We start from the raw sequence: 14893 nt of genomic DNA, 5'->3' as shown, positions 1-14893 counted from the left end.
CGAATCTCGCGTTTAACGGTGGTAACCGTCCAACGAGTTTATTTCCGCAACGTTACCCGCGGAACACGTATGACCGCATACGGCGCGTTATCACTAGCCAGATTCGTGGTGGCAGAGCTGGCGATTACTTCGCTATAGCCGTAGCTTCGTTATAGCCTGTGCTGACCGAGCTGCTTCCAAGGGGAACCATCATTTCTTCGTTATACCTATTATTTCGTTATAAACCGTTTCGTTAAATCGAGGTTTGACTGCAGTTGCCTGCACTTCTTTCTCTCTTCGGGCTGTGGTCCGCACGCTGCTAGTTTGGAAAGCAGACTTGTTCTAGTCAAAAATCCCCCGACACAGTTCACCCCTGCAAAACCAAACAAAAAGCCAAGAGCGACCACAGCGGCCCCACATCCAAAACCAGAGCACTCGAATGGTCGCCAACGCGAGCATCCCAACACCACTCTCAGCGCTAATATTTACTGTTATAGCAGGATACAATTTAAAAAAACCGCAGTTGCTAACACTGGTCCGCGGCGTCTTGTATTACTCCGCTGGCCAATCGCAACTGTAAACGAAATCAGTTTTTTAATGTTTGATTATATCAGACAATCCATGTATCAAAATTCTAGAGCTCATAATTTTTGTCTTGTGCTAAGCTTCTTGTTTACGTAACAAGAAACGTTTGAGCAGTGGACTACTTTTTCGTCGTGGAGGAATTCTGTGCGCGGAGGCTGAATGTGGGCGGAGCTCCACTGCAGACTTAAGTTGTATCCGACTATAGTGAGACATCAACGCGCTGTTTTTTTTTTTTTTTATCTCCATCAGGTGTCCAGCACTGGCTATAAATTCTGGCTCGTACGTAAATATCGACAGCGAGAGGTGCGAATTGCCGCTTGCCGCAAGAGGATGTCGATAACTGGACCACCGCGTGCGGGCCATAATTCAGAGGTATGACCTCGGGCATGCAATAAAATAAAAATGACGCGTACCAGCGCGATGACGACTCGATGTAACGAACGCCGCGCCCCGATGCGCTTGCCTAGCTTCAGCCGAGGCCGTCATCACCAGCGCGGGGTCGTAAACCTACAAACACTTGGTCGAGCGTGGCGAACCGGCAAAAGTGAGCAGATTTATTCACCGGACGCAGGAGTCACGCGAGGGCAACGCACGCCACGGGGAAAGGGGGGGATATCTCTGACGAGCGCGAGCAAAAACGAGCAGAAAGAGGGCAGGCGAAAGACAAAAAGAGGAAATTACGGGGAAAAAGCGAAAGAGAGAAAGGAGTTAATAGGCCATTATGGTTGATTCACCCGACGACGTCGACCGGAGAACGAAAATCGCTCGCGATTTCCGTTCGCCCGCGCGCGCAGAATCACGTGACCGACTCGAAAACGCCGGCGATTCGTCGCCCGCAGCGCGACGCGGCTGGAACCTGGGTCGCCTGCGCACCAACAACAGATCCGTTTCCAGACCGTGGTTGGGATCACAAGCTTTTGATCATTACGATATGCAGAGCTTCACATCGGAATCACGTATACACACCTAAACCTCGTTATAACGAAGCTGATGGGGCCCGGCGATTACTTCGTTATAGCTGTAGCTTCGTTATAGCCCGTATTGACCAAGCTCGTCATTTGTTCGTTATATCCATTATTTCGTTATAACGAGGTTCGACTGTATTCAAATCCGTCATCTTACTCCCAAAATCGGTAGTCAGAGACTTGATGGTGCTGGGGTTTTTTTGGCGCAAGGTCATCTAAGGCCAAAGAGCGCCAAACACGAGGTTTTTGGTTGGCTCAGGCTAAAATATGTGCACATGTTAAAATCAACACCATTTGTATAGGGCCTAAGAGTAGTGAGTATGTGTATGATTATGGTGAGTCAGGAGGGTGTATAAGTCCAGTGGAACGGCCTAAAGTGGTGTATAGCACCTAAAAAATTTCGTAAGAACTGTTGAGACTTCGCGGATTGTCGCGCTGCCTGGGAGTGGCAAAATGAAGTTCTCAGGACGGCTAAAAGAAACAAAATGGAACTAACATCGAGCGTTAAATGCACTGATCGTTGGCGGCGCCAGCATCTCTAACCTCCAGAAACTGGCGACGGGACAGGCTGCCCGGGTTTCGAGACGCAACGCAACGTCATCATGACGCTACCGCGCCGCAAAGGACTGCTTCCGCCCAGGAGGTAGTCCGTCAGACTTGAAGGAGCCAGAAATTGGCCATTTAAGTTTTTCTTTTCCCCCGTAATGGATCCGTCATTAGCAGACGACTGCCGCCCGCCGTACAGCAGCCAATAACGGCGGGCGAGCCCAACACAAATGACTGCACCTTTCTAAAGGCGCTCCGTGGCGCAAAGGGGAAACACAGCTCTATGCTCGTGTGTCGAGAGGGCGGCGAAAACGCTGGGCAAGATCGGAGCTGGCGTCACTATCGCGGCGCGTAGCATTAGCCCCAACTCTCTCGCCCATTCCACTTTGCTCGTAGTTTAACCGAAGTGAAACAGTGCGCGACAATTACCGCGCCTTTTCTTTGTTTTTTTTTTCATAACTTCCTCCTCTTCAACGGTGTACCACCGACAGCGGCTACGCCGGCTACTAACTATAGAACGGAAGAAGAAGACCCTGAAAACTCTCGGCATGGGACGTGGGCGCTTCGCTCTGTTAGCATGACGGTTATACGGTACGAGACGCCGCTTCGCGTGAATGTTTCGAGGCTGCCATCTGATTTGACCAATCCTCAAATCCTATGTAGACCTGTGCGCCATCTACGAACTCCGACACAAACCCTTCGAGACTTTTAGAATTAGGGACATTTAGAACAGGGTGACCCTATTGGTTAAAAATAACTGCCAGGAGGAAGGGGCGGTACTGTCCTGCGCCTGCGTACTGGCTCCCCGCTATTCCCATATGCCCCTAACCGATAGGGCCGCCCTATTCTAAATGTCCCTATTATCTAGAAAGAAAGCAGGCGGCGCAGCACTTCGTCCATCACGGAGAGGCGCAGGGATGCCAGGAAGATAAGGTTTCGTATTTGACTAGGCTATTGTTGGCCATGACACGTGGATTCAGCCGTAAGAATATGGTTCTACAAATGCACAGTTCAAATAATTTCATCTACCCGCAGATATGTGGCTCACCAAACAGCTGCCGGGGCAAAATCCATGTTTTTGGCCAAACACTAAACCTCGTCTTCCCGGCATTCCCGCAGTGGATGAAGTGAAACTCGCATAGACGGTGGCGCCACCTTTCCCCCTCGGTAGTATTGGGAAACTATGGCGTGTGTCCCTCGCTGCCATCTGCGCATGCGCGGTGGCTCCCCGAGAAAGCGGATCACGATATGCTAAAACTCTCTACGGTTAGGTCTTCGAATTCCGAACCAAACAGCACGGTCTTTTCTGACCAAATAGAACGGAGGTGATCTCAAGGCAACTTTCACAACTATGCGCCATCTGACAGCTTGCTGACAGGAAATGCGCAATTGTGGGCAACTTGTGTGTGTGTGTGTGGGGGGGAGTCCCATACCAACAGTGCATTTTTTTTTTGTAAAACTTAACTCGCAGAAACAAGGGGGTTCTTCAAGAGAAAACACTCTGAGAAAGGGGAAGGGGCCGACTTCTCTCCCGTTCCCTTAAATCCGGCCCTGATCTAGAAGCTCTTCAAGAATCACCGGTTGCGTAGGCCAGAACAACAGGTCCCGGGTCCGAAAACCCGGCACCGCTGACCTGTTTAAAATCGGGAGCTCTGCAGGTTGTCGCGTCAACTGCGGGAGGCAGACTGAACTGCTCGAACCTCCTCAAGATCTCCGGGGGCTTCTGCGACAAATGACGCTGGTGCCAGTCGGTGGCTCCATACAGTCTTCTAGCCTCCGGTGTTCGCCTGTACGCGCGTTTTCAACCAGTTTCCCGCGCAGTAGACGACGAGCTTCCGCGCACTCCCCAGAAGGGCGCCGCGTCTCGCGAAGAAAAAGGCGAATCGCTACCATCTCAGCGCTCCCGCCACACCGAGTCCACCACTTTCTTCTGCCTCCCGCTACGCCAGTGAACGCCCGCGGCAGCGACGCTGCATCGTTCAGGCGAGTCGAAAGAAGCGCGCCCCCGCGCGTCACACACCACGCCTCTTCGTGTAGCGCGCCGGAACGGTTCTGCCCCGCCGCCGCCGGTGACGTCACGCGGCCAGCGTATCGCGCGCCTCGTTCACGCGAGTAGCCAGCGCGTATCGCGCGCGTAGCGTGGCTCCGGAAAAAAAGTAGGAGCGGCGGCAACGCCGGCGCCATTCCAAAGAGCAATAATGCGCACCCCCCGCCTTTTTCTTTCTCCGAAACGACTCCAGTCTCTCGTCCCCCCCCCCCCCCTCCTCTCACCCGCACCCCCACTCACCAACACCGCCGGGGCCGGTTACATGCGAGTGGCCATGCGCGGCGCGCCGAGCGACGACGCTCTCCTCTCGCTGCATGTGGGAGGAGCAACGAAGGAGGCCGCTACGAGGGCTGGGAGGCGGCGGAAAGGTCGCTAAACTCGCTCTCCGAGGCTCGAAAGAAGACCCCCAAACACGTGTGCCTGAAGCGGCGAGTAGGCATGAGGTGGAACATGAACGTCAGCGCTGATGAAAGCTGAGTGAGGAATGACTGCGAGTTGAAATAACGGCGAGTGACAAGGAGCATGAGTGAATGACGAATTATCGCCAAGGACCCGAAGTGAGCGAGTAAGCTCGACTCTGTTAAAGAGTGTGGGCGATGGGGGAAACAAACCACTGCTAATGGAGGTTGGCCGTGAGCGGCAACGACTGTCAGTTGTGGGGAGCAGATATGAGAACATGACTGAAGGGCCAACGACTTGCACAACAGCTCACAGAGTGTGGACGTGTGCGTGAATGTGTGTGGGCACGGAAAGCCAATGGACTCTAGCACATACGAAAGCAGTCAATGCTGAGGATAACTCATTTCGAGCATTTCAATGAAATCGAAACGCTAGAGGCCCGTGTACTATGCAATGACAGTATATGTTAAAGAACCCCAGGTGGTCGAAATTATCAAATTATCAGCAGTCAGTGCTGAGGATAACTCATTTCGAGCATTTCGATGAAAGCGAAAAGCTAGAGGCCCGTGTACTATGCAATGTCAGTGTATATTAAAGAACCCCAGGAGGTCGAAATCATCCACAGCCCTTCACTACTGCATCACTGAATCGCTCTGGGATGTTAAATCCCATAAAATCAAATCAAATCAAACTAATGTGTGTAATACTATGGCTGGAAACATTACTGCACATACAGAGAAACTAGCCAACTGCAGCACTCGCATTGTTACTCTCGTCAAATTGACATAACACTGCAAACCTTTCCCTTTAGGTGCTGCATTGAGGCAGCCAAAAATTAACTGGACAGTGCTTGCACAATTTCCTTCACAGCTCATATTGGAGAACACACATTCAAAGCAGTTATGCGATGTTCCCCAGAAGCATCACGAAACTGCCAATGCATCAGCAGAGATCTCATAAGGTGAAGGAGTTTAGGATCAGTTGGATATGAGCAATGACCACAGATGCTACTGAAACAAGGTTTAAACTAACAGTTGAAGAGCAGCTTTGGCAACAGTTTGGTCAACAAGCTGTTGAATGATGTGGCAACAGGCAGCAGTATTAGCAACCAGTGACTGGTTGGAGCCAGTAGTCCATCTACAGTAGAAACTAAGAGGATATCTACCGTCCTACTACCCCTGTCATCGATTGACTGCCATGATACATACTGCAGTGTATTTCCCACATAAATTGGTCAGTAAATGTGTGCTATTAGGAACAAAAAAATAAACTGGGAAAACTAGTTTCCACTAAATTAAACAAGGTTTGTTTAGCAGCATCCTTTACATGCCTTCAGCAGTGCGGCTGGAAACAGTGCAATGAAATTCCCTGCTAGATGCACCTTGCAGAGATATCAACGGTGTATAGCACAAAAGTGCAACCAACAAGCCATGTACCACATTCCACAGCATGAGAAACCAAAGTATAAAACAAGGCTAGCAACAACAGCCAGCAAAGTTCTAGTTCATACCAAGCACCGAGAACTGAAGCTTACGGCAACAGTTGAAAAGAGCCTGAACCAGGAACCAACGCTCTCACATCAGGAAGAGATAGGACAGCACGGGGAGGCGAATAATCAAAACCATCGCTCACTCAGCAGAACACGAAAGCTCACATGGTTCGACAGCAGCCAAAAGCCGTGGAAACAAGGACAACGGCAGCACAAGTGACACAAAGCGGGCTTGAAAAAACCTGCTCTGCTCATACATGCGTGCAAGCTCTGTAATGCCAGCTGCCAAGAAAAAAAATTGAAAATCTGCACAGTGCCGGGAGTACAGAAAGCTGGCAAAGTGGGGCCAGCAGCTGCCGGCACATCACTATGCTCATGTAGGACAGTGAATGTTCATGTTGAACATCCTTGAGAAAAAAAACGCAGCAACATCCACCAGCGCTGCAGATGGCGGAAAAACAAAAAAAAAGGAGAAAGCAACAGTGATGACGGAACTCGAAGGGATAATAAAAATCGTGCCACGCAGAACTGCCGACATTATCTGTGTCAGCACACAGACAATGAGTTCCGAGAGAGATAAAAACGTCGCCCCAGTTTCGTCAGAGGGGGAGAAAGCTTTGACCACAACAAACCAGTCATCAATTGACGAATGGTTTGGTTGGAAACTTTCAAAGTCACGAGCGTCACACAACTGCCTGAAATCCATCGAGCCGAGAAAAGTTCCCACGAAGCATGGTTACTAGTGATGGTCTCCATAAGAAGCATATCCTGAACACAATAATTCAACAGAACAGAGGAATAGAAGGTGAGGTACATGCTTTCAACCGCAAGTACCAATGTCACTTCGTACCATGAACATCAGATCGAAAGCTGTGCAGCATGAGTTCGGCGGTTCACACAGGTAGTCTCATGCATACAATGAAACACTGAGTACGTACCAACACATCTGCACAGAGCATTCACAATGTGCAGGATGTGAAGCAAGACTCAGTGAGCCTTAGGTTCCACGAATTAACGCTGCTGGCAAGTCTAACAACAGCTGCGAGAAGACACTTTAGAGTGTCACACTCTCACTTGTGGACATCTTTGATGACATCTTCTCAAGCAGTGCAAGAGCTCTTAACGTACAAAAGTTACTGGTCTACAATGAGCACCAAAACTATAACCAGAGGTGCTGTCAGCAGGCTGACATCCCTGGTCATCGCAGTCAAGACTCCCCGTTTAAATCTCCGCTGCAGTAAGTAATCCACTAATTCATTCTTCCGAAGTGCTGCCAGGTAGGAAAAAAAGAACGACAAAAAACTGAAGAAGGAGTAGCAAAGGCTGGCACAACTCACCTGAGTTGTTAGGCTTTGAAATCCAAATTTGCGCTGAAAGAGACGCACAAACTGTGACACGTATGCTCCCTCCCAGAGGCCCCGGATGGCTTCAGACGGATTCCCATCTGGAAGAGAGACCAAGAAAACGAGGCAAACATATGTCAGACAGCATTCACTCAACGTTCAAACCGTGAGACACAGGTTTCACTAATATCACTATGTTTAGATTCCTCTGTCAAAAAAATGCCTACTTCAATAGTGTACAATATCCTGAGTCAGTGTCACTTTGTGTCACCCATTTAAACACAGTCAGCTGCATTCTCAAATACTACAGCTTGCACTTTCTCAAGTTCAAAAAAAAAAAAACTGCTGTTGATGAAAGGAAAGGGGCGCAGTTATTGCCTCATTATTCAATGGACACCCAAACTATGCTGCGAGAGACTGGATGAAGGAGAGAATGAAATAAGGAAGGAAGAGGGGCACTGTTGCAGACAGCTTCGAATAAATTTAAACCACCAGGGGTTCTTCAACATCCACGGACGTTGCACAGTACATGCGTGCCTTTTGAGCTCCAACTCTATCAAAATGTAGCTGCTGCAGCCAGGATTGAACCTTCATCCTCGGGCTCAACAGCCAAGCGCACTAACCACTCAGCCTCCACAGCAGGTCTTGCGCATATGCTTAGCACAATTATGACCATCAGTCTGATTGGTTTCCCTAATCCACTTCTGCATAATCTGTGGTCGAAAACCAGTGCCCCAAGACTGGAATCCTTTATAGTCCACCTTCTGCCTACACCATTTCTTATCTCTTGAATCAAAATCACATAATTACTATCATTACTATTTCGACACGCTACCACTTACAGTGCAACATGAGAAACTGGGCCCTAAAGAAACACTGAGAAAAGTCCTCCTTTCTGCAAGAATGTGCACGGAATTTTAGAAACAACCCGATAGGAAAAATGTGACCTTTCGAGATCTCAATGCACAAGAACTGATCCCTTACTCAGGAGCTCGAAACTAGGCTGTCAGGCGAGTAACAAACAAAGGTCAACAACACATTTACTGAAGTAGTGATGGGAGTGAATTAAGTCTACGCTACAAGGTAAGCATGTGCAATTATGTGATCCTACACTTGAACCATTTTGACGATAGACATGAACAGCAGCTGACATCAGCCAACTGCTCTCAGATCAGACCTGAACAGTGAGCCATATCTTCCTTTTGTCCTAACAAAATTACTCCTCATATGCAAATCAACGATGTGAAAACAGAACCAACAAACCACTTACACTGGAAACCTGGCAAATCAAATATCGCTGGACAAATGTTGAGCTTGCATCACTTCTATTCCTGAAACGAGCGTACCCGGTTCCATGCAATAGACACATAGTAAGCTTAATAAAGACGGAGAACTGGGCGAGTTGGTGGGCATTCATGGTTTAAACTGCGTGAAGAAACGAGGACACAGCAGAAGAAAATACACGACACTGTGCCTGTGTCGCGTATTTTCTTCCGCTGTGTCCTCGTTTCTTCGCGCAGTTTAAGCCATGAATTGTAAGCTTGTCCTGTACACCTTACAGAGCACCTTTCTGTCCTCGAGATGACTGGTCAGTCAGCTGCTTTTTAAAGATTTAGCGGAAGCAAGAAACAGAATACAGAACGGTTGCTCAGGTTTCAACTACAGGTACCTTCCAATGGAGCACACATCAATGAAATGCACAGTTAAGGACATAAGTAAACAGAGCGTGCTACTGCCCTATAACACAACTTGCAGCACATCCACGCTAGTAGGTATCACTGGTACGGTTACAGATGGGCACAGACGCATGACTGGAAGAACATTACTGCAGTACAGGGCACTGACACAACCAAGAAATGAACAAGACGTGCAGATTCTCAACTATATTTATTCCTATATATTCCTTCTGAGTGTCTGAATAAAATTAGTTGAGAGTCTGCGCATTTCCTGCTTTGTTATATTCTTCCCTGTTGTGACAACGTCCTGTAGCGCAGTAACATTCTTCCAGTCACATGCCACCACCAACTAGCCCAGCTTGCTTCCTTACTGCAGGATGCAGATTGTTTCTTGATATGTGTCAAGAGAGAACTGGTTGCAATCAAATCAGACGAGCTTGTTCTGCATATCTTTGTCCACACCATTACTACCAGGAAACTTTTGTACGAGTTTACCACCCTAACTGCTGCTGCAGTCCTGCAGGAGAAAGCCTGTGCAGGACAAACGTGAGGATGTTCCGTTCACAAGAACAATGCCTGCCACACAAGACGGCAGCTTAGTACTGCACAAGCTTATTGCCATCTAATACCCGTGCCACACGTGCACAAGAAATGGCAGTAAATGCTTAAGGCCTTAAGTTTGTTAATGCCATTATTTTCGGAGTTGGTGCTACATGTCCACTTTTAATGCCATTATCGAAAGTGACGATGACGATAACGCTTGCAAGGTAGTCAAAGGTTTCATCTTAATATAAACATTCCTAATGAGCAGAATATATCGGGAATGATGTTCAAATGTAATGTAAAAACGATTTTCCAGAAAATACGGCTGTTCCTGCTTTACAAGTCGAAAAGGTAGCCATAAACTCGCATGTCAGCACATAAGTCGAGAGTACCAGTCAATAAGGCTGGTTAAAATGGCGCTCTTCGCATCGAAAATGCGGTTTAGGTGCCTCATCTGGCTGAAAGTTAAGAATTAACCATTTTATAGTGGGCTAGGCAGTTGTAACTGACAAAGCTGCATGCTTTTCTGCGTGTGGAATGGGAACGAGCGTACACATTGCAACGGGCGAATGAGTTGTGGCGAACTCAGTAGGTCGCGAATGGCAGTAAGGCTAATGCCATTAAATTTATGCGTGTGGCACCGCACGAATGCCATTCAAACTTAAGGCAGTACGCACTTAATGGCATTAAATCTGTCTGTGTGGCACGTGTATAAGACATAGCTTCCTGAGGGGGCACACTAATGTTCTGTCACAACTACAGTGTAGACGGAAAAGATAGCAAAAGAGTGATAAAGAACCAAATGACTGAAAGCCCTCTTCAGAAATACATTGTTCTGATGCTTTACAATACATACATTCTCTATCCATAATTTTTTCCTTCCACTTGCTGGCTAGCACGCACCTACAAATAAATCAGCCCATCAATTACTGTCCCTTAACTAGCACCTTATAGCAAAATTCATTTCCAATTTCTATCTGTAGATAATCATCATTATCAGTAATGAAGTTCACTTTGGGACAAAGGCTTCTCCCATGCAGATCTGCAATTAACTCAGTCTTGACCCAGCTGTGGCTACTATATCACAGACAATTACCTCATCTCTACTGACACATCAGTTTGACCTGCTGCCCCTAGCAATGTCTCCCTTGGAAACCATTCTGACATTAACACACTGGCAGTTACCCGTCCTGTACATAACATTCCCACACACTAACATGTTAATGCCTGACATTCACGTTACACGCAACATACCTTCCAGAAAGATAAATTTAGTAATGTAGAAACCCTGTGGTGTCATATGACATTAACCGTTTAACCAACAACTCCAAGCCGTACTAGTCATGGGAGACTGTACCAATATCCCCAATGACGAGTGACACTCGGCCGGAACGATGTTGCACCACTCACACCGCAAAAGACGAGTTACGGTCAGGAATTGCATTGGCTACAATTTTCAACACTACAGGGCAGTAGTTATTGATGAAAAGCGCCTTTTCTCCCTTTAGCGCATATTTCAAGCCTGCCAACAAACATTTTCGCCAAAAATGCAGCAATTATGGTATGTTTTTCAGGAACTGATTTGGGCTAAATTGACTTGAACAATAACAGAGACAACCAATTCTCAATAACTGTTCATGATAACATAGAAGTTGGCCACTTAAATTATGTGAATTTACATTTCCGCAAAACTTTCTTTCTAGGTTACTCCTGACCGTTCCCAACTACTGCTCAGTGTACTCTGACCACCCAACTAACACCATCTGCCACCAGCACCTATACAATTCCATCTGGCAAAAGTGCGCCTAAAAGAAAGGGAAGATGGTAATCTTGCAAGCCTGTTGGGTTGAAATTTTTGCACTTTGCAGTCCATAAAGCTGTCTCCGACAACACTACTATGCTTTAACGAAATGCCTGGTACCAGCAAAAACAAGCTGCCGAAATACACCAACAAAAGCCTGCAATCAAAAATGACCTAGAGTCACGAGGCCACCAGTTAAAATTGTGGCTACAAAACGATCTAATCCATGTAATCATCTCAGCATGCTACATGCAGAAGTGATTTGGTTTGCTTGTGACACCGAACTTCTGTATGATTCTGTCACTAGCAGGTAACATACCGCAATGTTGCATGGGCACTTAACAATAGAAGTAGCAATGCATCACATAGGTAACGAAAAGGTCTGGAGGTGCCTTGACGGCTAAACACAACTATGCACAAACCGACACAATACATTGTTTTTCACGACGTCCGAGTGAGCGTACTTGTGGAAAACAATTGCCAATCAGTTCATAACTCCCGAAGCAATTAATGCCAATTCGCATTTTAGTCGCACCATTTCTAAATTTCCTACTGCATGGCACCCTCTCACATTAAAAAAGTTAGAACCACCGAAGCAGATAAGCACGCCACGAGCGAAAACGAAACTGTTCTTACATAACTCGATCATTCACACCATTCCTGAATGCTCACTTACCAAATTCGGCATTTAAATCCTTAACCTACAGCAAATGGAAGCACGAAAGCACGAGAAAAAATCTCTGAAATCTTAAGACAACTCAGAGATTCAATTCGAAATCTGCTCTGCTGGCACTTCATGGCATCACAGACATGTCACTGCCCCTGCTTCGCTACGATTTCTCCCAATGACAACATCTGCACTGCTGTCGACATAGCTGGCTGTTGCAATTTCGCTCCTTGAGTTGTTTGCCAATTTGCCAAGCTCCAATATGTTGACACTGCAACCTCCAGCTGTGGTTCTATTTCATCAACAAGTTGCTATTCACACTCTGTTCAAGTTCATTCATGGTTGTGCTGCAACGAATGGGTTCAGTAAAAAACAACAGGAAAGGAACGGTCCTGTTCCCTGAGCAAATTTCACTCATCTGGGCTGGCCTGGAGGTCAGTGTTTTCCTCACTGTTACAGCTGAGTGCTGAAGACTGCTAAGCTTGAAGAAAGCTCATGCTTTGCGCTGTTATGCCGGGCCAAATCAAAATGCCAACTCTGCCAGGGGTGGATTTATGGGGGGAGGGAGCGGGCGGTCTCCCCCAAAGCAAGAAATTTTACAAAGGAAAGCCATGCTCAACCCAATTTTTTTTTAACGCCCCCTCGCAATAACCAGAATAACAGTAAAGACCACGAAGTGGGAAATTTCGTACTGCTGTCTGGATGTTAGAAGGCATTTCACTTGCACGGCTCACTTAGGTGCTCAAGTTGAACAAGAGAACCGCACAGCACTTGACCATCGCTAAAGAACAGCAGCTGTCAACATCACAAGATGTGAACAGCACCAGCAGCTATTGCCTGCAGGCTGCTGTACACTACGTAAAAGTGCATTCAGCAGTCAAATTTCGTGTCGAAAATGGAATAACTTCACTTAGGTTTGCTTTGTGTGTTTATACAGCCCTTAACCATCCTTGGATTACCCTTTGGGCCACAAGTATTGCTATCATCTAATGACGTGTTCCTTCAAGACTTGGGAGAATGGCTCACCTAGCAGTAAAACAAAATTAACTTTGCTGCGGCTTGTCACTGGTGGAATAGAGTAGCCATGCACCTAAAATTGCTGCTCGCTAACGTTCAGTATTTTTCAGTTACCGAGTGCGTACCAAGCAATGACGCGTATGCGGAAAAAACTATGCAACTACGCCGCATGACACAAGCCGTCGACAGAACGGCTTGTTCGTTCGGGCGTTACGATGACACGGGCAGCGGCAAGGCTCAACCGACTGCTAAAACCGCTGTCACGTGCTTTGCCGGCATTCGTAGTACACATGCCCACCATACACTCGGTGCGCGTACTGTGCACATCGACCGTGCGCTACGCGCGCTACTACTACGCGCTATGGTGCAAGATTCGGAGGGCCAGCGAGCAAGCACGTAGTAGTACGACTTGTGCGTACTGGCCCCTCGCAGCCTGCATTCGGCAGCCGCTGGTGACTTTCTCAACGTCGCAAGCAGGGGAGATCAGAAGGCGTCAGACAGCATGGCATTCGTAGCACTGCCGCACACGCTTTTTGGCGGGGGTTTGCGGGGGGGTAAGGGTCGACCGCGTGAAACACCATGCCCCGCGTCTTCGTTCACAAAAGCCGCTGTAAACAAAACGCGCGGCCGCGGCGGCTGGCACCCGAGGAGGTGGGGGGCTGCCGAAAACGCGGCGGCATTTCGCTTCGCGGCGGGTCACGAACCCGTGAACCTGACGGGACGCGGCGGCGAGGCGCCACCATTATTGTGTGTCCGATCAAGATCAATCCCCCCTCCACCACAGGCCGATGCTGCCCAAAGCTGGAGATCGGAAACGCGCGCCGCCAAAAAAGATTGAGTGCTGACCTTGTGTTTTGAACTTCCTTGGCATCTTCTCCGAAAGTCACCTAAGCGTGGTGCACAGTTTCTCTGAATCACTGATCGGGACATCCATGCTTGATCAGTCATGTTGTTGCCATGTGATTTGGGCAGCGCTTTTGGGAGGAGATCGGCGATGTTGTCCACAACAGCACAAGAAGAAGGGACTCACGCAGGAGGGGGGGAGTTGCGAAGGGAGAAAAAAAATAAAAAGGCAAGAAAGAAACACTGCCTATTTCCCCCAACCGCAAATGGCGCGAACGGGTGCGTTGACTCAAGTTTTCATCAGCATTCGCAGGGCCGCTCGACAGGCCCGTGCGGACGCGACTCGCGGAGACGGTTCACAGGCGCCAAGCACTGCCGAAGCACAAGCACAGCACACACGGCGGCCTATCCACGACAGGAATCCAACCCATGGCGGCTCCGACGGTTTGCTGTCGAACCTCGCTGCGGCGGGTCGTCGATCGGAGGCGACGCTTCATCGCTGCCCGCGGCAGTCCGGCCGGCCCGTCACCTCGTCGCCTTGCGGCGTGCGTTGAAGAAGATGCACGCGATCTTGGCGGTCATTGCGAAGCATCCCACGAGGAACGATTATTTCGGGATCGCAGCTTTTTAGGCCTACCGCGATAGCTCCCTTACCTGGCCGAAAAGTAGGCAAGAAAGGCACTTTCTGGCGTCGCGCCGTCGCGCGTACCGGTGGCGCCATCTGGTGCCACCTTCGAGAACCTTGCCTTCTAGCTTTTTTTTTCGCTTTCAATTTTTTTCCCATTGCGCTCGTTCGCTCGGTAGCCGCTTACCAGTTGCCAAAACTACTTGTCAGTGAACAACACATGAACACGCATGCTTCGCAGCCTTTTTTTTTTGTTACGCTAACTGTCTTTCCGAGCACCGAAGCAATGACATTTTCAGGCAATGAAAGTGTTTGCAAGTTGAAATCCGAGCCGATGCTCTATCGCGTTTTTTCTCCTAAGAAGCAAC

At 48.4% G+C, this 14893-nt stretch overlaps 1 protein-coding gene across 2 annotated transcripts in view; it reads right to left on the bottom strand.

The window, feature by feature from the left end:
- LOC149365783 (uncharacterized) overlaps nucleotides 1–14587 on the bottom strand; it is a 139356-nt gene extending 124769 nt beyond the window's left edge. For both annotated transcript variants that reach the window (XM_089546060.1, XM_089546067.1), the window contains exons 1-2: nucleotides 13904–14587; nucleotides 7348–7454 (exon numbers count right to left, since the gene is read on the bottom strand). In XM_089546060.1, the coding sequence (XP_089402186.1) occupies nucleotides 7348–7454; nucleotides 13904–13928 (132 nt within the window). In that variant the 5' untranslated portion in view covers nucleotides 13929–14587. The remainder of the gene's footprint in view (nucleotides 1–7347; nucleotides 7455–13903) is intronic.
- Nucleotides 14588–14893: the final 306 nt, after the last annotated feature.

The sequence above is a fragment of the Amblyomma mixtum genome, chromosome 1 (genome assembly GCF_055824585.1).
Source record: "Amblyomma mixtum isolate Tamu chromosome 1, ASM5582458v1, whole genome shotgun sequence".
Lineage (NCBI taxonomy): Eukaryota > Metazoa > Arthropoda > Arachnida > Ixodida > Ixodidae > Amblyomma > Amblyomma mixtum.
The sequence above is the reverse complement of the archived record's forward strand: the minus strand, read 5'-3'. Positions and strand labels throughout refer to the sequence as shown.